The sequence below is a fragment of the Phocoena phocoena genome, chromosome 2, assembly GCF_963924675.1.
Source record: "Phocoena phocoena chromosome 2, mPhoPho1.1, whole genome shotgun sequence".
Taxonomy (NCBI): Eukaryota; Metazoa; Chordata; class Mammalia; order Artiodactyla; family Phocoenidae; genus Phocoena; species Phocoena phocoena.
The window spans coordinates 167,338,284-167,362,325 of record NC_089220.1 but is presented as its reverse complement, the minus strand read 5'-3'; the positions used below and the strand labels follow the sequence as shown (position 1 = coordinate 167,362,325).

The 24,042-nt window shown below is 37.4% G+C and overlaps 1 protein-coding gene across 1 annotated transcript in view; it reads right to left on the bottom strand.

Annotated features, from left to right (window-relative positions):
• The window catches only part of GPR158 (G protein-coupled receptor 158), a 316,868-nt gene that overhangs the window by 19,895 nt on the left and 272,931 nt on the right, over nucleotides 1-24,042 (bottom strand). Inside the window, exons 6-7 of the mRNA XM_065872293.1 lie at nucleotides 22,557-22,666; nucleotides 8,682-8,920 (exon numbers count right to left, since the gene is read on the bottom strand). Coding sequence (XP_065728365.1) covers nucleotides 8,682-8,920; nucleotides 22,557-22,666 — 349 coding nt within the window. The remainder of the gene's footprint in view (nucleotides 1-8,681; nucleotides 8,921-22,556; nucleotides 22,667-24,042) is intronic.

Sequence of the window (24,042 nt, the reverse complement as noted above, 5' to 3'; positions counted from 1 at the left end):
AAAAACAGAAAGATAGATCAATGGAACAGGATAGAAAGCCCAGAGATAAACCCACGCACATATGGTCACCTTATCTTTGATAAAGGAGGCAAGAATGTACAGTGGAGAAAGGACAGACTCTTCAATAAGTGGTGCTGGGAAAACTGGACAGGTACATGAAAAGTATGAGATTAGAACACTCCCTAACACCATACACAAAAATAAGCTCAAAATGGATTAAAGACCTAAATGTAAGGCCAGAAACTCTCAAACTCTTAGAGGAAAACATAGGCAGAACACTCTATGACATAAATCACAGCAAGATCCTTTTTGACTCACCTCCTACAGAAATGGAAATAAAAACAAAAATAAACAAATGGGACCTAATGAAACTTCAAAGTTTTTACAAAGCAAAGGAAACCATAAACAAGACCAAAAGACAACCCTCAGAATGGGAGAAAATATTTGCAAATGAAGCAACTGACAAAGGATTAATCTCCAAAATTTACAAGCAGCTCATGCAGCTCAATAACAAAAAAACAAACAACCCAATCCAAAAATGGGCAGAAGACCTAAATAGACATTTCTCCACAGAAGATACACAGAGTGCCAACAAACACATGAAAGAATGCTCAACATCATTAATCATTAGAGGAATGCAAGTCAAAACTACAATGAGATAGCATCTGACACCAGTCAGGATGGCCATCATCAAAAAATCTAGAAACAGTAAATGCTGGAGAGGGTGTGGACAAAAGGGAACCCTCTTGCACTCCTGGTGGGAATGTGAATTGGTACAGCCACTATGGAGAACAGTATGGAGGTTCCTTGAAAAACTACAAATAGAACTACCATATGACCCAGCAATCCCACTACTGGGCATATACCCTGAGAAAATCATAATTCAAAAAGAGTCATGTACCACAATGTTCCTTGCAGCTCTATTTACAATAGCCCGGAGATGGAAACAACCTAAGTGTCCATCATCAGATGAATGGATAAAGAAGATGTGGCACATATATACAATGGACTATTACTCAGCCATAAAAAGAAACGAAACTGAGTTATTTGTAGTGAGGTGGATGGACCTAGAGTCTGTCATACAGAGTGAAGTAAGTCAGAAAGAGAAAGACAAATACCGTATGCTAACACATATATATGGAATCTAAGGGAAAAAATTGTCATGAAGAACCTAGGGGTAAGACAGGAATAAAGACACAGACCTACTAGAGAATGGACTTGAGGATATGGGGAGGGGCAAGGGTAAGCTGTGACAAAGTGAGAGAGTGGCATGGACATATATACCGTACCAAACATAAAACAGATAGCTAGTGGGAAGCAGCCGCATAGCACAGGGAGATCAACTCGGTGCTCTGTGACCACCTAGAGGGGTGGGATAGGGAGGGTGGGAGGGAGACACAAGAGGGAGGTGATATGGGTATATATGTATATGTATAACTGATTCACTTTGTTATAAAGCAGAAACTAACACACCATTGTAAAGCAATTCTACTCAAATAAAGATGCAAAAAAAATTTTTAAATGACTGGGGCAGAGTTCTGAATGCTGAAATTTCAAGTTTGGGTCAGAGACACTGTGTGCCGATACTAAAGAACACTTGTTAATCAAACAAACTTTAAAGTTCATACAGCAACCTAACTGTCCTATCCTCTTCCCCACTCACTGCCGGGAGCTCTAGGCAGAACTGCCCTGAGTACATTTGCAGGTTGGGTTTTCTTTACTGCTCCCTTTCACAGAGCTCTAGACGTGGGGTCAAGTATTTCACAAGCTCCACGGGACTGGGGAAGGGACAGGAAGTGTACTTTCCCTTCTCTCTGGTATATGTGTTTAAGATCTTTAAAGTTTGAGGTGGGGTGACAGAAATGTAGTGAACCCAAGGTTCTTCCAAGCTTATGGACACACATTAAAGGTCATGAATGCAAGAAGAGACAGAAGAGAGGGACAGGATGAGATCAGGGCTCCTGAGGGCACAGGTCAAGGTCAGGGCAGCAGGCTGGGTCTCCCAGGAATATCCCTTCCATTTCTCTCTCCCTGCCACTTGCCTGTGTGTTGTTTGAGGTGGGAGTTGGAATTTGGGTTATTTGTTACCACTTTAAATATGTATTTTAGGGCTTCCCTGTTGGCGCAGTGGTTGAGGGTCCGCCTGCCGATGCAGGGGACGCGAGTTCGTGTCCCGGTCCGGGAGGATCCCACATGCCGCGGAGCGGCTGGGCCCATAAGCCATGGCTGCTGGCCCTGCACGTCCGGAGCCTGTGCTCCGCAACAGGAGAGGCCACAACAGTGAGAGGCCCGCGTACCACCAAAAAAAAAAAAAAAAAAAAAATGTATTTTAAAATTTTAATCCTTTATGGAAGACTGACGGCATTGAGAATTGCCTTTGCTTGGGCGACATCACTAGAAACTCACTGTACTTTTGAAGGGCTAGCTTCAGTGGTTTTAGAATGACTGTAATGGGGGTTACTGTCCCAAGACAGTCCTTACCCCATCACAAAATTCCTTTCACTTCCAGAAAGAAAAATGGCACTGTAAGGATAAAATTAAGGAACAAAAATTAATTAATTTCTCCTTTCTCTCAGACCTTTAGCATCAAATAAATACTCCTCAAAGAAGTAAAATATTTTTCAGAAGATGTAGTATATAGATAAAAAAGGAAAATAACCTCCACTTGACTCATTCTAAAAACACTCAAGCAAGACCTTCAGAAAGTGTGTGAGTTTCTCATGACATAGCCCAAGCCTGTCAATGTGGTCAAGCTTTTATCCTTTGATTGAAAAATTAAAAATACATTTTAAAAATGGTCCCCAATGATGCAGCATGGATTAAGGCATATGGTACATTAGAATAAAAAAAGATGTATGTAAATGATCCTAAATCATGAACATTAATCTAAGTCAGATGGAGAAGTCATCTAATCTATTTCCCCCAATACTCATTAAAGGGTGCTTATATCACATTTCACCTGTCACAACATAGCCTAATCTTCTGGGGTGATTAAGTATCTTAATCCTTAGAAACAATTGCTATTTTAGAATTTCCCTATATAACTCAGTAAGAGTTACTGTATTCTCAGTTCCTTCTAAACACTGGTGTACAACTAATTAAATTACTGAACACACTGTCTGGTTTTTGTGTTTAAAATATTATACCAGGAAAGAGGAGAACAAAGAATAGCATGTTAATGAAGAAGAGAAAAGATTATATTTTCTGTGGTGAAAACATTCCATGTGAAATTTCATGGAAATAAATGAGTACTTTTGAACAGTAAGGAAATCAATGTTGGAATTCTCTGAAAGCAACCAAATCTTTTTAAAATTCCCAAATGGAGTATGTGAACCCAAGCTTATCACACCTGTTTAATCACTGCTTAGATTTCTCTCTATGTCTTTTTGTAAACTTGGTGAATAAAACATAAAGCAAGGGATGTCAAGCTCTAAGGGGTTTTCAGAACCATGAGATACCTCATATACTGGTGGACTTTTCACAACTAGGAAGAGATGGGGGAAGATCCTAATTTAGAAAACAGTCCTTGTCGGGGGATAGTTATTAGATCATGTAAATGCAGTTGAGAAGAGCTAGGCCATATCAGGGATACAGAAAGATACAGATAATAGTAGAAGATAAAGAGAAGCCTGGATCGAGCTTTTTGTGTATCTTCTTGTGCTGGTTAAGGAAGGCAGCAAAACAGCTTTATTCTCAATTATGTCCATTTTTAATCACATTAGATTATCGCCACCTAACTTCTGGAAGAAATCAAGAAAACATTTCAGTGCTTGCCTAGATCTGAACTAAAGTTTGACCCAGAGATTTAGCCATGGAACAGAAATTCTAAATGTCCTTGAGGTTGCCATCCCTCAGCAGTCAACTTTTTGCAGCACTGTTGCTTTTTCTCGTAGGCAAGGTAAGCATCTGCCCACTTACTCTAACTTACCTTGGTCACCGGTGCTGGTTCAGTATGTTGTCTGTGTTCTGAACATGTAGTCAGAAATTGACAGCTAACCAACTAAGTATACGGAAGAATGAACTCCACTGTGTTACCACCTCTGCTATCGAATTTATGTATTCCACACTTGGAAGCTATATATTGGAGGACCTTGGCCGCAAGCTCTAAATCTAGGTGTAAAGATGTGGTCTTGTGACATTAGGAAGGTAATTCAGACATGAGAAGTCAGTTCTAATCATTTGTCAGTTTGTACCAACCAACTAGGAAACTCACAGGGTAATGAAGTTTTAACTTTTTAACCATGATAAATTTGATTGCTATTGTGAAAAATCCTGAACATGAATAACTGACTACCAATTGACTAACTGGCATACACAGATTCAGAAAAAAAATCTCATAATCCTACTACCAACTTTTTTCAAAATGAGTATGATTTGGGATAGTTATTTGCTTTCTCCATTAATTTAGGGGAATGTTTGCCCATCCCAACTCCTTTATTCTTTACACAGCTCTAGGAGAATGGTGAAATAATAAAAATTTTTATCAAAAGCAAATCAGTTTTATTCTACTTCAATATCTGTAAATGCACTATGCAGTATTTTAAAAATTATAATTCTGATTTGTCATGCCAAATTTGTACCAAGCTCTTATTTTGACTGGATAGTTTGGATAAGTCAGAGGTCAAATTTCATAAAAGGGCTGGGGACTGTCATTTTAGTTTACATAATTTGCTCAAAAACACCTTCCCCAATCTGAAATACACTTTACCGTTAAAATTGATTTGGGTACAATTGTGTAACTCCTGGATTTTTAGCTTTAATGTGTCTCCTCACACTGGTCTAACCCTGACCATAGAAAATATTACACAATAAAGGGAACTGAGTTCCTTCTCTGTTCATTCAGCAAATATTTCTCGAGAGCCTACAACTGACAGATACTTTGTTAGGTGCTAGGGATATAGGGTGACCATCCAGGCGATGTTGTGAAGAACAGATAGCTAGCTACTAGGTTGGGAGAGGAAAGAGAGTGAACAGATGGGAGAATCCTTCCTTTCGCCTTCAGTGAGCTACAGATAAGATACTGAAACACGCTTAGAGAAGTGCTGAGTCATATAAAGATGACTAGGGTAAGTACTGCGGTATTATCTTTATTACAGATGTAGATGATTTTCAAAGAAGTATGGCAGCTTAAGTTTTTCCAGGAATTCTAATCTGATCTAGAAATATTCTGGAACATCCAAATTTTGAGGTTCTCTTTCCAAGAGATAAAATAAAATCTTTTTTTAAAAAAACAGACTACTGGGCCTGTAAAGTGTTTCTCACCCTGGCCAATGTTCACCTGTCTTTCCCAGTCGCAATGTTTAGAAATACTTTATTTGCTTTCCATTAAAGTTTACTTCACATTTTTTTAAATATAGGACAAACAATGATTACTGAGAATTATAAACAGACATAAATAATAATAGGATTCTGAAAGTCATTTTTCTTCCATTTCTATGTTTTGAAATATTTCCTATGTTTTCAGATATTTCCTCAAAGAAGAAACTGAGGCTCATAGAGGTTGAGAGATTTTTCCAAGTAGTTTTCTATACCTGATTCCTCCTTCTGAAACACCTGTGGTAGGAAAAAGCACCTACCTGGGCAGGTCTGAACAGACCCATGCAGTAAGCAAAAATAGAAAGGGCCCATTCTTTAAATTTATGACCCATATTTCTAACTGGAGTTCTACTTCAGTGGGAAAACTAGTATCACACTCTTTCAAATGGTTCTTTATTTTGCATTAAAAAAAAATAGATTGTTTCTGACAGGTAAAGGTGATCCAGAACACGTTTATCAATAAATTAACCATCACTTTTCCTTTTTTTTCTAAATTGACTTCTGACACTAAGCTTCTTGACAAAGATTTTTCACAACAACTTTAAGGTAAAACCTATCTCCAGCCTCTCCACATCCTTCCCCCTGCATAGAAACATTTCTGTTTAGGAAACGGGGAATAATTTAGCTTTCAGTACATGTTTCTTTCTGGCTGACTGAAGATACATGAATTTATGCTTGAATAACAGCCTGGATATAAAAATATCTAATGGTAAACATGGTACTTATAGAAATATATAAAGAGGACTGAAAAGAGGCATATGTTACACATTAGCAAACATTAAATTAAGAGAGGTTAAATATGGAATACCTAATACCACATGCAAAAAGAGAAATAAATGAAATCGCTGTAGGGCAATGTGAAAGAAAGTTTATAGCAACCACATGTCTCTGAGTTTTCAAGATGGTCCTAATTTCAAATATTTGTTCCTGTTGTTAAATCACGTGTCTTGACTTTTCTTTACAGAATTGTGTTACTGCAAGAAAAGTGTAATTTTTGAAACTAAGGTGTTGCTGTGGTTTATAGGACAAAAACAATGACTGGAAGATAGCAAAAACACCACTACCAAACATTTAACTTCTTACCTCTTGATCTCTGCACCCTATCATTAGTCTTTTATTTTCCAGTATTTTACACTCTAAAGAAGGTCACATCTGTGATTTCTATATAGAAATGAGTAGGAACACATAACTGACAGTAACCTGCAATTTATTTTACATAAACTTTCTTTATATATAAGAATTTTATATGATAAACAAGATCCACTGAATACCTATAATGTCTCTAGTAAGGTGTTGAACACTTTACGGGAGATATAAAATATATAAAGGCCTTATTCCTCTCATCAGGTAGTTTACTATTGGTTTACATAGATAAGTGAGAATTGTTAAAAATCATTAAAAAGCAAAATTGGGTGGTAAAGACTCTCGGTACAATGGTAGTTCAATAAAGGAAGACAACGACTCAGACCTGAACCCAGGAATCTTTATAAAAGAGAAGTTCTTTGAGGCATGGTAAAGTTTAGAATAGTGTAAAGAGGTATAGAGAACACTTCCTTTGATAGGAACAGTGGTGGAGGTGGGTGGGAATTGTGTGAAGCATGAAGGAAATGCCTAACTGGAAAAGAGGGTAATGCTGAAATACATTGTAAATAATGCTGGATGGCTACATTTATTGTGAGTCTTTGTTTTTTTTTTTACAGTTAGGGCATTTTGGGGGAGATGGGAGTCTTAAAAACCTGTTAAAGGAATCTGGAGAACCAGAAAGTGATGTGATAAATCAATAAATTCAATCTATTAATAGATTACTTTTAGGAGATACACACACACACACACACATACCCACCCCCCGCCACCCCACCCCCCCACCACCCAATTCAGGGATTGTGGAGTTGGAATCATTAGAATGGAGAAAGACTTAGAGCAGTGCTTCTCAAAGTGCGGTTTCAGGACCGGGAGCAAAAGCGTTGCCTTGGAACCTGTTACAAGTGCAAATTCTTGGGCTCATTTCCGCTTGCTCATTGCCTACCCAATGATGCCTCATTATGAATTTGAGTATTATACTCTTTGTAAAACATAAAAGAAATATAATGGGCTTTTCTTCATGGTAATATTGGGAAATGATTTTCCCTAGTTTGGTTAACTTGGATTGAAGAACGTAAAATAATGTTATAGGTTTCTATTAAGTAGAAATTTTATATCTATACAATTTGTTTAATTTTCATATCCAGACTAAAGTCAGAATTGGAATTGCTTCTTACCTTAGTTCTATGCTTTATCTTCTGATACTGATATTGATGTCTCCTGATACGAAACTACTGATATCTTCTTTGATATTGATCAAAATAATGATGATTGACTTTATATATTATCATTATAACAATTCCCTTTATGTACCCACATTGCTTTATTATTACAGATATCAGGCCTATAAGATTCCTAAAATATCTTGTCCAGAAAAATATTATTCCATTTAAATTGTAAACTAAATATACATTAGCTTCTAGCAAAATAGTAAATGTGAACATTCAATGAACAATTGCCAAATATGGGGGAGACAGAAAACGGGAATTAAATTCATGGGTTTATTTTTGCCAAATAAAATTAAGATTTGTCCCTGGTTGACTGAGGGGAATGACAACAAAATAATAAAGGGTTTTTGTATTTTGGGAGGCTTAGTTTAAAATAGCCCAATATTAACAACAGAAAAATTCCTATGGATTTTTCTCTTCCTCATTTTTCAAAAAACTGAGCTACCAGAAAAAGAATCTGTTTTTGGCCCAACTCATCATGGGATTCTTCCAAGTTCTCCAGCTTCTCAGTCACATAATTTACTATCTCCAAGGAGCATGGCTTTGTGTTTGTATAATACTGGACCTCCAGAGAATTCCCAATAAATTATCTTTAGAGGAAAGATAAATTAGAAATTTTGCCCAGAGTGCTCTAGATACCAAGTCTGATATATCATAGGACCAAAACTATATAAAAAAATACCAGTACGTTTCCTTTTTCCTCCCAGCTAAAGAAATAAGTCAAGAGAACAGCTTCTGTTAGCCAAATAGGGACACACTGATAGGACGGAAAGCAGAAAGTCTCTCTGTACAAAGAAGTTGCCTTTACCGACTGTATTTCTCCTTCTTGATTACATTTTCTGAACAAAGCTACACACCTTTGAAAAAGATGGAAACTCTCAGAAAAAGTTTGCATTCCGCATGTCATTATTATCTTTTCATAATATTGTTTCACCAAAACCGTATTAGGTGAAATTCCTTTAGGGTTTGTGAAAGGGCTTGGCAAGGCTTCTAACGAAGTCCATTTTAATGCTAGTGGGCAAAGGATAAAACTGCACAAAGCAAGTGATCACATACCAACTGCTGTCATGTAATCCCAGCGCTCAACGAGGCACATATTGAAGATGAGGTGATCTGATGTTTGCCCTTGGCCAATGAGTGAAATCTGCCTTTCCAAATTCTGGCAAACAGATGAAGTCCAGCCAATGAGAAACCAAAACACTACCAGGAGTATTACTGCCAGCATCCTCATGACCCGTCCACCGGTCATGTATGGAATCCGTTGGGCTGTTCGTGAAAGAAACACCTTCAAAACCCTGGAAAAGCAAGACATCAAAATTTGAAGGCAAACCTAACAACCAGAAAGTAAAATTCTAAATTATCTCATTTTTCTAGGTGAAATTTAAACCCACCCAAACCTACTTAGGCAGAGTTTTAACATAAAAAACAATCAACAGTGTTGCCTATACTTTGACTGAATTTCATTCCAGTTTACCTTCCAATAGCAGAACAAATATCCTGCCTTAGGGGTCAGTGAGTCAACAGATTTGTGTAGGATGGAATTCTTTTGAGTATGTTTTAATATTTCAAGGAAAATTCTCAGAACCTTAGAAAGATCCACAGGCAAACATTGCTCAAACAGGGTTTCTGACGGATCAAAAAATAGTCCTAAAAGTGAGTAGTTGGGTTTTACAATATTATACTAAGTCAAAGACTTCCTTAAACCAGTTGTTTTTTTTTTACAGTAGAATGTTATAAAAGGTATTTTCTGAAAATCATTTTATATAGCCTCCCTTCATAGTCATTTTGTCACATTACCAAAAATAAGTACGAAAACAGTAAGAAGGGTATTTAAATACCCCTGAATAAGATTATTGCATTAAGGAAGAGGATATGACCTATAAGAAATACAGCAATTTTTAAAATTTGGTTTTTTTTTTTTTTCTGTATATATGACTCAAATGCACAGCCAGAGTTGAGACCTACTGGATGACATGATATCTAAGAACTGCTCTATCTCTAAAAATGGTGTGAAGACAAAATCCAACCTTACTATAGGGATCTTTCCAGCCATCCTTTGTTTAATTTCATCTCCAAAATATTCTTAGCTGATTTTAACTCCGCATTCTCATTCTGATATTTTAGGTCACAATATTGTGGTTTGACATAAGCTACCATGAGTGGTTTATGATGCTATAAGGGTATCCATAATCAATTCCCCAAAGGCAAAAATGAATTCATCTTCCCAACTTTTCTATTTCCTGCTCTGATTCTTTCAACATTTTAAATGAAATATTCATATGCACTCTTCATAAAAGTCATTATAAATATGGAAATGAAACATACACACCTGAAATAACCTAGACGTATTTTACTATTTTTTTCTTTCAATGCTGGGCTTTGATAGCTCTTTCAAATTAACATAACACATCCAGTAAAGAAAGTTATTTTCTAGCAGATTCTTATTTATCCTTCCCCCCTGCATATCTTTAACCCCACTGTCCTTCACCTAACACACAGCATGAAGTTATTGAATTCTGAATAAAATACTTATCCTCAATTTTTATGTGGAACAATGTCAGAAAGGTATTAGTATAAAGTAAGAGTACAAAAGAAGATCACTTTAAAAAAAAAAAAAAGAAGATCACTTTACTCACCATTTAACTACAGATAGTCCCCAACTTAAGATGGTTCGACTTACGATTTTAGGATGGCATAAAGCGATAAGCATTCAGTAGAAACTGTACTTTGAGTTTGAATTTTGATCTTTTACGGGGCTAGTGATATGTGGTACGATATTCTCTCCTGATGCTGCAGCTCCCAGGCAGCCACACGGTCACAAGGGTAAACAACTGACCCACTTACGACCATGCTATACTCATTCGACCTTTCTGTTTTTCACTTTCAGTACAGTATTCAATAAATTACATGAGATATTCAACACTTTATTATAAAATAGACTTTGTGTTAGATGATTTTGCCCAAGTGGAGGCCAATGTAAGTGTTCTGAGCACGGATAAGGTAGGCTGGCCTAAGCTATGATGTTAGAGGTACTGAATGCATCCTCGACTTTAAGATATTCTCAATCTACAATGGGTTTACCTGGACATAACTCCACTGAAAGTCAAGGAAGATCTGTAGTTCACCAGATTAGCAGTTACTTTCCATTCCCCGGGTGAAACATACTGAGTATGGCCCGTGTCATGCTGAATGCTAGTACTGGCAGCGAACACAATGCCTCTCTCCAGTATGCCTCACTTTTGCTCCAACTAGTTGAATTGCTACTTGCTAAGAATCAGTTGTACTTGTCCCCAGATTATGCCCACTGTTATCGTCTTTTTTTCTTGATAGTTGATCTGTAATATGATATTAGTTTCAGGCACACCACACAGTGATCCAATATTTTATAGACCATACTCCATTTAAAGTTATTATAAAATAATGGTTATATTTCCCTGTGCTGCATGACACACCCTTGTTGCTTATCTATTTTATACATAGCAGTCCGTATCACTTATCCCATGCCCCTAACTTGCCCCTCCCCCCCTTCCTGTTCCCCACTGGTAACCACTAGCTTGTTCTCTGTATCTGTGAGTCTGTTTCTGTTTTGCTATATACATTCGTTTGTTTTATTTTTTAGATTCCACATATAAGTGATAAAAGAGTATTAGTTATCATTTTACATAAGTTAACTAAATTGACTGTGTAAGCAAAGGAGACATTTGTACAAAATTCTATTCTGAATGCTTTGGAAGGACTCCATAAAGGTGAGTCACTAAAAGAACTGTTAACTTAGGGGAAAGTAAGGAAAAATTTAATATATTGCGGTGGTCAACAAACCAAAATCCAGAAGGAGTCTACACTCAGATTACCTCAAAATAACAAACAGGGTTTCCCTGGTGGCGCAGTGGTTGAGAGTCCGTCTGCTGATGCAGGGGACACGGGTTCGTGCCCCGGTCTGGGAAGATCCCACATGCCGCAGAGCGGCTGGGCCCGTGAGCCGTGGCCGCTGAGCCTGCGCGTCCGGAGCCTGTGCTCCGCAATGGGAGAGGCCACAACAGTGAGAGGCCCGCGTACAGCAAAAAAAAAAAAAAAAAAATAACAAACAAAAACTCTTTAGATTCTCACTCCTACTTAAAGAACCAAAACTATGAACAACAGATAATACACTGCAGTGATTTATGCTACAAAGAGAACGATTAGATCCACAGTCAAAGAAGAGGACTTACTTCAAAAATATTGGTGAGTGATTATTTGTATCTTAAATTACAGTATCTATACACTTCTTTAACCCCTTTCTACTTTAAAAAACTTTATTCATTAATTGACCAATCACTAATCCATTAAGAAGGCTTCTACTAAAATCAGCAGATCAAGATTCAAAAACTCTATCCTAGGAATGAGAGAAATTTCTTGGAAAACTAATATTTTTGCCAGTGCCAATCTTATTTTTTGTAGGAGAAACCTGTAGCCAGTATGTGCACGTAATTGTTTCTGGTTGTACCTGGATGAATTCTAAATTTTGAATGATTAGGATCTCAAAAGAGGGAATCTGAACCATTTTTCTGGTCTTCTATATTTTGGCTAGGGCCAAAAGAAAAAGAGAGAATTGTTCCAAATTCTAGCTTGACTATATATGAATATCTGAAATGTAATTATAATGAACAAAGGTTTATGTAGTGACAACCATATGCGAGGTATCATACTAGGCAACATGGAAGGCATAAGATATGATTCCTGTTTTCCAGAAGCTTACAATCTAACTAGAAATAAGTATGTAAATAGCTACTATACAAAACAGCATATATTATGTGTTGTGTGTAGTTAGTAAGTCCAGGAACCTAATAGAATAGGTGCTATTAGGTCTGGGTCTTGACGGCTATCAGTAAGTAGGCAGAAACGGAGGAAAGTGGAGAAGATATAAGGAGACATCCTAGCTGAAGGGAATCACATAACAAAGTACAAAGCAGGGAAATGTACGTTGTCTTTGAGGGACAGTGGGTGGAAATGTTTGGCAAGAAGGGAAGGTTTTTTTTTCAACCCACAGGGACTCCTAGGGATTTTTCAAGTTACTGCGAAGGGTTTCACTGGGTTGAGAACCATTGCTTCAGAGAAAAGTAGTTATGATTTATATTTTCTTTCCATGGCCAATATGTGAGAAATCATTTATTTTTCTGATACTTGAAGATTTTCACATAGAAACTCTAAACCTCAATGAGAGGAAATATTGAATTTTTTAAATAACTATCTTTAAAATACTTCTTAACCAGATGAGTTTGTCATTTGCAGAGGAAATCTATATGATCCCAGTATGGTAGTCTTTTAATCAAGAAATCCAACTTCTAAATTATCAGAAATTTTCATGCTTTCCAGATGACCCCATGGGTATTTATTGTAAAATCTGAGAACTCAAGATTGTCATAGATCCCCAAATCTCATTTCCAGAGAGGAAGAGCCAAAGCAGAGCCCTCATGAGTCTCCTGTTACTCCTTTTACTGGCTTTCAAACACTAGAAAATACAATAACACAACTCTGCACGGCAATCTAAGCATTTCAGGATATTGGTTTTTGTAAAATGGAATAAGATGCATTTTTCTAGGATTGCCTTAAAATAAAATGAGAAAGTTCTGCTATATCTTTAAAAAATGAGCTCTTGTTAGTCTAGGGTTCACTGCCTAGAAACCAAGTTCTAAAAATGAAATCCTTAGACATGCTTTTATATGAAATACAGCTGTAGAAAAAATGCAATCTTATATCGATTACTTTTCCTACTACTTTTTTCACAGATAAAATTTTAAGCTACCATCTGTTCAGAAGGTTTCACTATTCTAAAGGAAAGCAGTAATGTATACAAGAGGACTGCAAAAAATTTCCAGAATTTAATATAAAAAGGTATATTTAAAGTATATATTCAGTTCTCATTATTAATAGTAGAGAAATTCATAGAAATCATGTTGAAATGATAAAAAAAAAAAGGAATTGGCTGTCACTATATGTCTGCCTCTACTTTTTCACGTTCCACATTTCTAGTTTGAGCTCATAAAACTCCACTGTAAGGACTTGTACTTAGGTTATCGATTATCTGCTTCAAATATCTAATTGATGTTGTTACTCCTTATTTAACTTGATCCCTCTCCAGCTTTTGGCGTGGCGGAGGCACTTGGCTTCCATTATGTCACGTTCTCTTGATTCTCTGCCTACTCCTCTGTCAGCAGCTTTTTAGTCTCTGTCACAGAGTCCTCTGCCTCAGTCTTCCCCTTAAATAATAGTGTTCCTCAAGGATCTCCTAAAATTAGTCACCTTTTTTTCTTGCTCTACAGATTATACCTGGGAAATTCCATCCACAATTCTGCTTCAATTATGTACATGCTGGTGAGTCGCAGATCCGTAACTTCGGTTTAGATCACTGTCCTGAGCTCAAGATCTGTATACTCAGTGACCTACGGGACATCAACAGGTTCCCCAAATAAAATCGTCACTCTCTCCACTCCTCTCTCCTCTAACCCACTGTGTTACCTGTCTCAATGACCAGTACCAGTTAATTGCTCAAAGCAGAAACCTAGGAATGAACTTTGATGCTTCTCCCTCATTTACATTCCAGACACCAAATGCATGATTAAGAACTTAATTTCTACCTCTTAAATATCTTTCAAATCCTTCATTTTTCCCCATTTTCACTGCCACTATACAGCTCCTGGTCATCAACCTCTGTCCTCAGTAATTTCCTAACCAGCCTCCTTATTGGTCTTGCCCACCTTCAGTCCACACTGTACGCTAAAGCCACATGATCTTCTTAAACTGCACTCTGATCATGTTTCTCTCCTGTTTACATCCTTCTGCGGCTCTCCACCCAAATCCTAGCTACCTTACGATGGTAAAACGCCTTGAAAAACTGGTTCCTCCTTGCTTCAGCATGCTCATCTCTCACTATTCTTCCCTTCCTAGGGTCCTGCGGGTCTCTGTGGACTATATGCAGGTGTCCTCTATCTGAACCTTTGCCCTCAGCTTCCTGTACTGCCCCTCCCTCCATCAATACAAACACCTAATTTAGCTAATTCCTGCATATTTCTTCATGGCTCATCTGAGACGCCACTTGCTCTGGGCTGGTGGTTCCCAAACCACTATCATCAACACCATCTGGAAACTTGTTAGAAATGCAAATTCTTGGGTCCCATCCATACCTACTACTATGTCAGAAATTCTGGGGATTAGGGCCCAGAAATCTGTATTTTAACAAATCCGTTAGGTAAATTCGGACAAAGGCTATAGTTTGAGAGCTTTGTTTCCCAAAAGGCTTAAGACTGGTGCAGGTGTCTTTCTAATGGGCTGACTGCTCTAAACTGTCAGATAAATTTTTGAGTTTTTGTTATGCTGACACCAAAATTTAAAGCCTCTAGTAACAGAAAGTTTTCCATTTTCAGAACATCTGCATCTGCTTGTGATTTAGCAGCATCTTTTTTGTGTACTGAACGGGAATAAACATATACATCCTCAAGCCATCTAGTCTTCCAGTCTATTAATTTAATCGGAATAATCCTAAAGTCTTGAAGTTCTCCATTAGACTTGAATTTCTATACATTTTACTACTTTCTTAGAAACTCCAGAGAATAAATGCTTCTGATGAAAAGTAGGAGCTGATTATTTTCTTCTATAAATATAAAGCCACTCAATTCTTGACAAAAGAGCCTTAAGAGTGAACAACACCAAAAGGGCTGAAGTCACTCCCTCCCAGTTTGCTTTAAATGGTCACAAGCCCTCATGTTTATTAAGCTTTTCAACAATTTCTCAAAATTTCATTTTCAGAAGTAACCTAAAGCTGCTTCTTGGTCACTGGGTAGATGTTAGGTATATATTAAAAAGGACTGGCATCACCTAGGCAGAAACAGATTGTTAACATTTATCAGACATGAAGTTCAGTAAAACTGTTGTGACTATTTTAAGTTATTGCTATTCATAAGAAGGAAAACTCACAACTCAGCTTCCCAAATACGGGTACTTTTGTCCATTTCAGTGACCTGCTTGTGCTCTCATATCTCATACTAATCTTCCTTTCTTTTGACCTGATTGTAAGTAGACAGAATAAGGCAGAATGATGAAAAAATAAAGGAAGAAGGAAGGGTTACAGGACTGTTGCAAGTCAAATATAGAGCTAGAAGGAACTTGCGGATTATCTCTTCTGATATCAGAAATAAGGAAAGAATGTCTGCTCTCACCACTTCTATCCATCATTGTACCAAAAGTTCTAGCCAGAGCAATTGGTCAAGAAAAAGAAATAAAATGCATCCGTATTGGAATGGGAGAAGTAAAACAGTCTCTGTTAGTAGATGACATGATCTTATATATGGAAAACCCTAAAGAACACACACACACACACACACACACACACACACACACACAATCTGAGCTAAAAACCACATTCAGTGAAGTTGTAAGATACAAGTTCAACATTAAAAAATCAGTTTTATTTTTATATACTAGCGATGAGCTATCTGAAAATGGAATCGACTAAACAGCTCCATTTACTATAGCATCAAAAAAATACCTAGGGGTAAATTTAACCAAGGAGGTAAAAGATGTGTATGCTGAAATCTATACAACACCACTGAAAGAAATTTTTAAAGATCTAAAGAAATGGAAAGACATTCTGTGTTCATGGATTGAAAGACTTAATATTGCTAAGATGGCATTATTCCCTAAATTGACCTACAGGTTCAAGTCAATTTAACAAAACAGTGTGGTACTAGCATAATGGTAGACATATAGAACAACGGAATAAGACTGATCATCCAGAAATAAACCTCTCCATCTCCAGTCAACTGATTTTTGACAACACTGCCAAGACCATTAAATAAAGAAAAAATTATCTTAAAAAAAAATCTATTCAATAAAAAAGGGCGTTCCCTGGCAGTCCAGTGGTTAGGACTCGGTGCTTCCACTGCTGTGGCCCTGGGTTCAATCCCTGCTCGGGGAACTAAGATCCCACAAGTCGCATGGTGCAGCCCCCAAAAAAATCTTTTAAACAAATGGTCCTAAGGACGAGTGTATATCCAAATACAGAAGAATGAATTTAGACCTCTACCTCACATAATATACAAAAATTAATTCCAAATGAATCAAAGACCCAAATGTAAGAACTAAAACTATAAAATGCTTAGAACAAAACAGAGGTATATATCTTCCTGATCTGAAATTAGGCAATGGTTTCTTAAATATCATACCAAGGCATATGTAACAAGAGAAAAAACAGATAAACTGAACTGCATAAAAATAAAAAATTTGTGCATCAAAGCACACTATCAATAAAGTAAATAAGAAACCCCACAGAATCGGAGAAAATATTTTCAAATAATTTATCAGATAAGGGTCTCAGATCCAAAATATATAAGAACTCATACAATGCAACACAAAAAGACAAAACACCCAATTAAAAAATGGCCAAAGGGGGCTTCCCTGGTGGCGCAGTGGTTGAGAATCCACCTGCCAATGCAGGGGACACGGGTTCGGGCCCTGGTCTGGGAAGATCCCACATGCCGCGGAGCAACTAAGCCCGTGAGCCACAACTACTCAGCCTGCGCGTCTGGAGCTTGTGCTCCGCAACAAGAGAGGCCCTGACAGTGAGAGGCCCATGCACTGCGATGAAGAGTGGCCCCCGCTCGCTGCAACTAGAGAAAGCCCTCGCGCAGAAACGAAGACCCAACACAGCCAAAAATAAAATAAATAAATTTTTTAAAATTTATTTAAAAAAAAAAATGGCCAAAGGACCTGAATAGACATTTCTCTAAAGTGATGTAGAAATGACCAATAAACAGCTGAAAATAACATCATTAGTCATTGGGAAAATGGATAAAAAGATTTTCTTCCTTTTGCCCTTTAAAAAATTTAAAGTATCTTACTGTATTTTATATATCTTTAAAAGAATACATAAAATAAATAAATATAAATATCTTCCAGTCACTTTCAAAATTTACTAGGGGGAGGGGTGGAGTGGGAGGCAGGGGTCAGCAGATGTACGCTATTATATACAGAATGGATAAACAGCAAGGTCCTACTGTATAGCATAGGGAATTATATTCAATATCCTGTGATAAACCATAATGGGAAAGAGTATAAAAAAAATGTATATATGTATAACTGAATCACTTTGCTGTACAGCAGAAATTAATACAACACTGTAAATCAACCATACTTCAATAAAAAAATTTACTCGGAAACAAAACTATCTATCTATCTATCCATTCCCACAAAGTGTAAATATTTGGTGCTAATGAGTGCAGTAGAGAAAACTGCTACAAATTGTGCTGTATCCAAAGCGAGCAGTACTGAATAATGCATGAAATGAAAATCCCTAGGCCTGAGCCAGAAGAAGGTTTTTTTGTAGCCTGCTTAAATATGTTTTAAATATAGTACAGAAAAGTCTTTTGTTTTTTCTTGATTAGCCTTAGAAAAAGGAAAAGTCAATTTGTTTTCAGAAATCATATTACAGGGAATAGGAAAATGTTCTTCTAGCATTAAGTTTCTTAATCTTTCTCTACCGCCTTTCATTTAAAACAGTTCCTCATTTTTCCTCCTGATAATATACTCAGATTTTCTGAGCCTAGAGATATTGCATTTCCAGGTTTCTTAAAACCAACCAACCAACCAACCAACCAACCAACGTATAGCAAGTATTCTGTGAACCCACACATGCATGGACGTGCCAGATGTTCTTTTAGATCTGTCCTACATCATTAATGTACTAAGTCAAACATATCTATGGTTACTGAAGGAAACTCTTTTTATAAATGAACCTTCTTCATTTTTGCCTATTGCAGCTCTATTTTTCCTTATGATCCATATTGAGCCAGCTAAAACCTGTCCCATTCTCCCTTCTTTCTTTCTCCAAAGAGAAACAAACGGTTTTAGGTTCAAATAAATTGCATTGCATGAATGGCCTGCCAGTGAGGTGGGGCGGTGGGACTTGTCTGCCCTGGGTGCAAGTAATAGTGTCCGTAGAGAATTTAAGGCAATAAAAATGACAACTCAAAGCTGTTCTGCTTTGTATCATCACCATGTGCTGGTGATTCTAAACAATGTCAGTGATAAAATACTCCTCCCTGAAGGACTGGACCACTTTCACCACCTTCCCCTAACTTGTTACACCTCTGTATTGCACTGTTAATAAACAAAAGACTTGCAATTTTCCTTTGGCTTGGTATGGTAGTCTTTGGCTGTATGACTCTCAAATGTGGGGAGCGACTACTAAAGAAAAAGGTGGGAGATTTGATAAAAGTGAATGAAACCCTCAAGTTCCCGTCCTAGGCTAACGGTATCATTTCTAGTGACAGACTGAGATCCTATTCCTTTTTCATATTTTCTTCAAGTTTTCAAAGTTACTGGAATTCTGTAAACACTAAAATTGATCAGTGAGAGATCAGGAAAGAGAAAAAGAAATGTTAAACAATTTTACTAAGCCTTGAGGGAAATGGCTGAAATAAAACAAGAACTCAGGCGTTTCCTGCTTATCCTATTCTCAAGGGACTAGAACACTTTATCAGTACTGATAATTGCCTTAGAATTTTCTGCCTAGGGAGGTATTACTTTTTATTTATTATTTTATTTATTTATTTATTTTGAGATATTACTTTTAAAAAAAATTTTGAAATAAAAAATTAAGTTCTTATAAAAATGAGAAAATAGCATTCAAGGGACTTTATCCCTTAGCTCAGGCTACCTTGATCCCTGAAGCTACCTTGCGTCAGGTCCGACAAAGCCTGGTTCTTTAGCTTTCTCTTCAAGTCTGTGACCTTCTCCATATCATTCCAATGAATTCCTTTTTTGCTTAATTTAGCCATCCTCAGTGTCTATGGTTTGCAACCAAAACCCTCTACTTGACATATTTTACAAATATTTCAATCATGTTTAAGATTTACAGCAACTCTACAGGTGAAGTGAGAAGTGATTCTCAGAAGCTAAAATAATTTCTTCTTGGTTGTATAAGTTATTAGTGGCGGAACTGAAATTCAAATTTGGATTTGTAAAGATTTATGTCTTTCCTCTCTATCATGTTACTACAAAACCTTCAAAGTCCTTTCTTGAGGACAACACGTTGCTTGACTATAAGAGATATCAACCAAAGACATCCCTGCAGTTCCATTCACTATAACCATCCACCCATTCATTCACTTAACAAATATCTGAATATATTAAATGGGCAAGATGCAGCACTAAGGATGGGGAATACAAAGCTGGTTCAGCCAGTCACTTCCATCGGGTTGCTCACATTCCTCTGAGATGTTGATTCTTCAGTTTATAGACTTAAACACTATTGGAATCAGTTAAATTTAAACAATATGGAGAAACAATATAATATACAGCCATATGGTTCAGACAGGATATGAATAATTCAGCGTATTAAATTAGAAACAGTTTCCACTCGATTTAAGCCTTCAGTAGGTAATTCTTCACTGCAATGACTTCTAGAGACAAACAGTCGGAGAGAAAATCGTTTTAATTACAGTCTTTAAAATAAAGAAAAGAATGAGGAAGTAATCTAGTTTCCCAAATCCCAATCATTTGTATGCCACCCTCAAGATTTCTGCCTGTATCTGTGTACCAACTAACATTTTCTTTAAATCAACTTCTATTTATTGCTTTAAAATATTTTAAAGGGACTTCCCTGGTGGTCCAGTGGTTGGGACTTCGCCTTCCAATGCAGGTGGGGGGCAGGTTGGATCCCTGGTCAGGGAGCTAAAATCCCACATGCCTTGCAGCCAAAAAACCAAAACGTAGAGCAGAAGCAGTGGTGCAACAGATCTGACAAAACTTTAAAAATGGTCCACATCAAAAAAATAATCTTTAAAATATTTTAAAGAAAACTTTATATTGCTACTTTCAATGAAAAACTGGTAGGTAATCCATAAATAGAATGTAACTATGAAAATAAATACAGTGAAATAAAGATAATAAATTTCATCTAGATAGTATTGCAGTGGGAAGCTCTGAGCCTGAAGCTTGATCCACTCTTTGTTGTAAAGGAAAATTAGCAACTGTTCGGCAGGTGTTAAAGACCTACTATTTCCAAACTATTTCTTCTCCTGGAAATAATCAGAAGGATGGAAAGAGAACCTGAATGGAAGGAATTTTCTTACTCTGTGATTCAGTGTTATTTAATACTGTGTTTTTGTCCCACAAACAGCCTCTCATAGACCGCAGTGTCATGTGTTTCAGGCACTTGAGAGCACACAGTGAGTCAGGGAAATAGGAATGCTTTACGTGTGGAGGAAACTGTGGGAAGCAGCTTCCAAGTCTGCATCTGACATTCATTCATTCATTCACTTATCAACTATTATGCATTAAGCACCTGCCATGTGTCATTCATTGTGCTAAGAGCTGGGGATTCACTTGTGAATGACCTCACTTCAAGGAGAAGGTAAATTAGGTAAAAATGAAGGAGATAATTACATAAGCAAACTGTATCATATAATAGAGGACCCAATAGATGCTAAGGCCTAGACTCATAGGGAGAGAGGTCATTCTCAAGTCTCAAGAGGCCACCCATTCTTCTGGGAATTCCAGAAGTCTTATTGTCCATTATAGGCTGTCAATGATTTCTCATTTCCTTTAGCGAGCACCAGCTGAAACACAGTTATCATATAAGGAATGGAAACCGGAAAGTACTTAAAGAACAGGACACAAGAGCAAAGTGTGCTATGATGTGGAAAGAATAAAGTGAGCATCAGAAAGACCATGAGAGATTAGTCTAATCATTTTTTTTGTAGTAAATAGAGGGCTATGATTTCCTAGGCTAAACTGAGATTTAAACTGGACCTCCTGAAGTCCAGTCCAATAAACTTTGTACTATATGACATATATAAGAAAGGATCTTGAGAGTTAAAGACATTTACATTTGTTCCAAAAAGATAATCTGGAGCATTCCCAGTTATTAAAATAAGTACCAAAAAATAGTAAAAGAAATGGAGATGCTTGTGTAATGGAGAGTATAATGATCACATTTCAAGAAAGGGTGAAGGGGTGGCATTTAAAGACAAATATAACACATATTATGGCATCTAAGATAAACTGTTTTATGAGCCATATCAAGATACATTTATTGAGAAATACTTACGGTCAAATTAGCATGAAAACTGTGACTATTAAAACAGCGTTAAAGCTGATCAGCGTAAAAGGTTTCCTCTATAGAACTACAGTGTTACCCTGCAGGAGAGATTTATACTTTAACTCCTATGCTCTTTGGCACCACTACGCTGAGAAAACTTGGAAAGAGGAGGCAAGGGAAAGCCCTGGAATCATTTCCAGCTATTCCCAGCCTTTCTGGATAGGTAATTTATTTTATTGTCTCTTTCTTGCTAGTACTTATCATATACTTTTTAAAAGTAGGTGATTTTGAAACTAAAGTATAAGGGAATTTACAGTGTTCTCCAATTTATAAGGCTGATAATCACTGGAGCCTACTGGTTAAGAAGGGAAACCAAGAATACTATTTTTTGGAAATTCATCCAAAGAATATCAGTGGGATTACCCTGGGGCATGGAACTCGGGAATGGAGGACAATAGCTTTTGTTAGCTAAGCATATTGCTGAATTCTACTATACAGGATTCTTTGGTAGCTCTGGACTTGGATTATTATTTCAGCTGTATTGTCTTTGTATTTCTTCCTGTTCTTAGCTAGTAAATACTGTTTCACATTCATTTTAAATTTATTTTTTATTCAGAATTAACCTTGCCATAACCAATGGCACATTCTATTAAAGCATGTTGTTCAAATTCAATTGTATTAAAGACTTTCCTAGAGAATCCTAAAGATATTGTCTTGAAAATAAAAAATATATATCATCTTCCTATCTAAATTTCTGAAATTTAACCATTTAAGTGGCTGACTGAGCTTGCAATTACATGCTAAGCCAAACACTTTGATCCTCCCATGGGAATGAAAACTAATAAAACATAATATACCTGTGAAGCTTGAGAGTGACTGTTCCATAAACAGTAGCAAAACCGAGAAGACGGACCCATCTTAGGAGAATACAGCGAAATGTGCTTGGCTCAAAGTACAAAATAACAACCTGTAGGATGAGAAGAGAAAGAAAGAGACCTTCAGGATCAGCTGATGACCCACAGATTAAAATCAGTATTTCACAGTCTGATGTTTAATACTATGAATTTTGACATGAGAACATATTTATTTGAATAAAACTCTAAAATATTATTTTGATCATTCTTTGTCCAAAACAAAGAACTATAAAGTCTCCTTATTGCTTTCATGTCAGATCTAAAGTCTTTAATTCTAGCTTTCAGGAGTTTCTAGCAATTGCCTCTAAATTTTTGGTATGTCCAAGCTTCACTCTCCTTTACTTCCCCAGGTGGGCCAGCCAGGCGAGCTTCCACTGCCTTTCTCAGCTGGAGCCGTGCCTATCCCTGCTCCACACTTCCGGCCATACCTTTCCCCTGTCTGAAATATCCTAAGAGGATTATCCTGTAATGCACCCCATCCCCCCATCATCTATCACTCCATGTTTATTACCTCACTGAGTACTTGGCTCCATCACTTCACTAACTCCTCGCTTCTCACTCCAGAGTTTTCACTCAACAAATATTAATTAAGCATTTATCATGAGCCAGGCAATATACTAGATGCTATGGGTACAAAGGCCAATAAGAAAGGGAAGAGAGCCATATAAAGAAGAAATTGGAGGCTTCCCTGGTGGCGCAGTGGTTAAGAATCCACCTGCCAATGTAGGGGACATGGGTTCAAGCCCTGGTCCGGGAAGATCCCACGTGCCACAGAACAACTAAGCCTGTGCACCACAGTAACTGAGCCTGCACTCTAGAGCCCGCGAGCCACAACTACTGAAGCCCGTGTGCTACAACTACTGAAGCCTGCGCACCTAGAACTCGTGGCTCCACAAGAGAAGCCACCGCAATAAGAAGCCTGTGCACTGCAACGAAAAGCAGCCCCCACTCACTGCAACTAGAGAAAGCCCGCACGCAGCAGCGAAGAGCCAATGCAGTCAAAAATAAAATAAACAGATAAAGTTAAATGTATATAAATAAAGAAAGAAAGAAGAAACTGCATCAAAGCAGTATAGGTGCTGTGATAAACATCTGTGCAGGCTCCATGGGACACAAAGGAACAAGTGGCCAACTCTGGGGGATGGTCAAAAGTCCTGTGAAAGCATGGTATGCACAACCTCTCATCTGCTACTGCGTGGCTTTGAGCAAAGCCCTCACTGAATAGGAAACGGTTTGGACCCGCTAAAGGATTAATGCCGTTGAAAAATGTGGCCTTGCACTCTTCTGCTGGAGCAGCTGGCCTGAGCTGATTCTGCTGAGCATGAGGTCATTGTAACAGAAAAGTATGCCCACTCCTAAAATCTCCAGTGTTATTTTGGTTTTTCCTCCCGAAGACGTGAATACTGGGAAACAGAAAGCATAGTGGGGG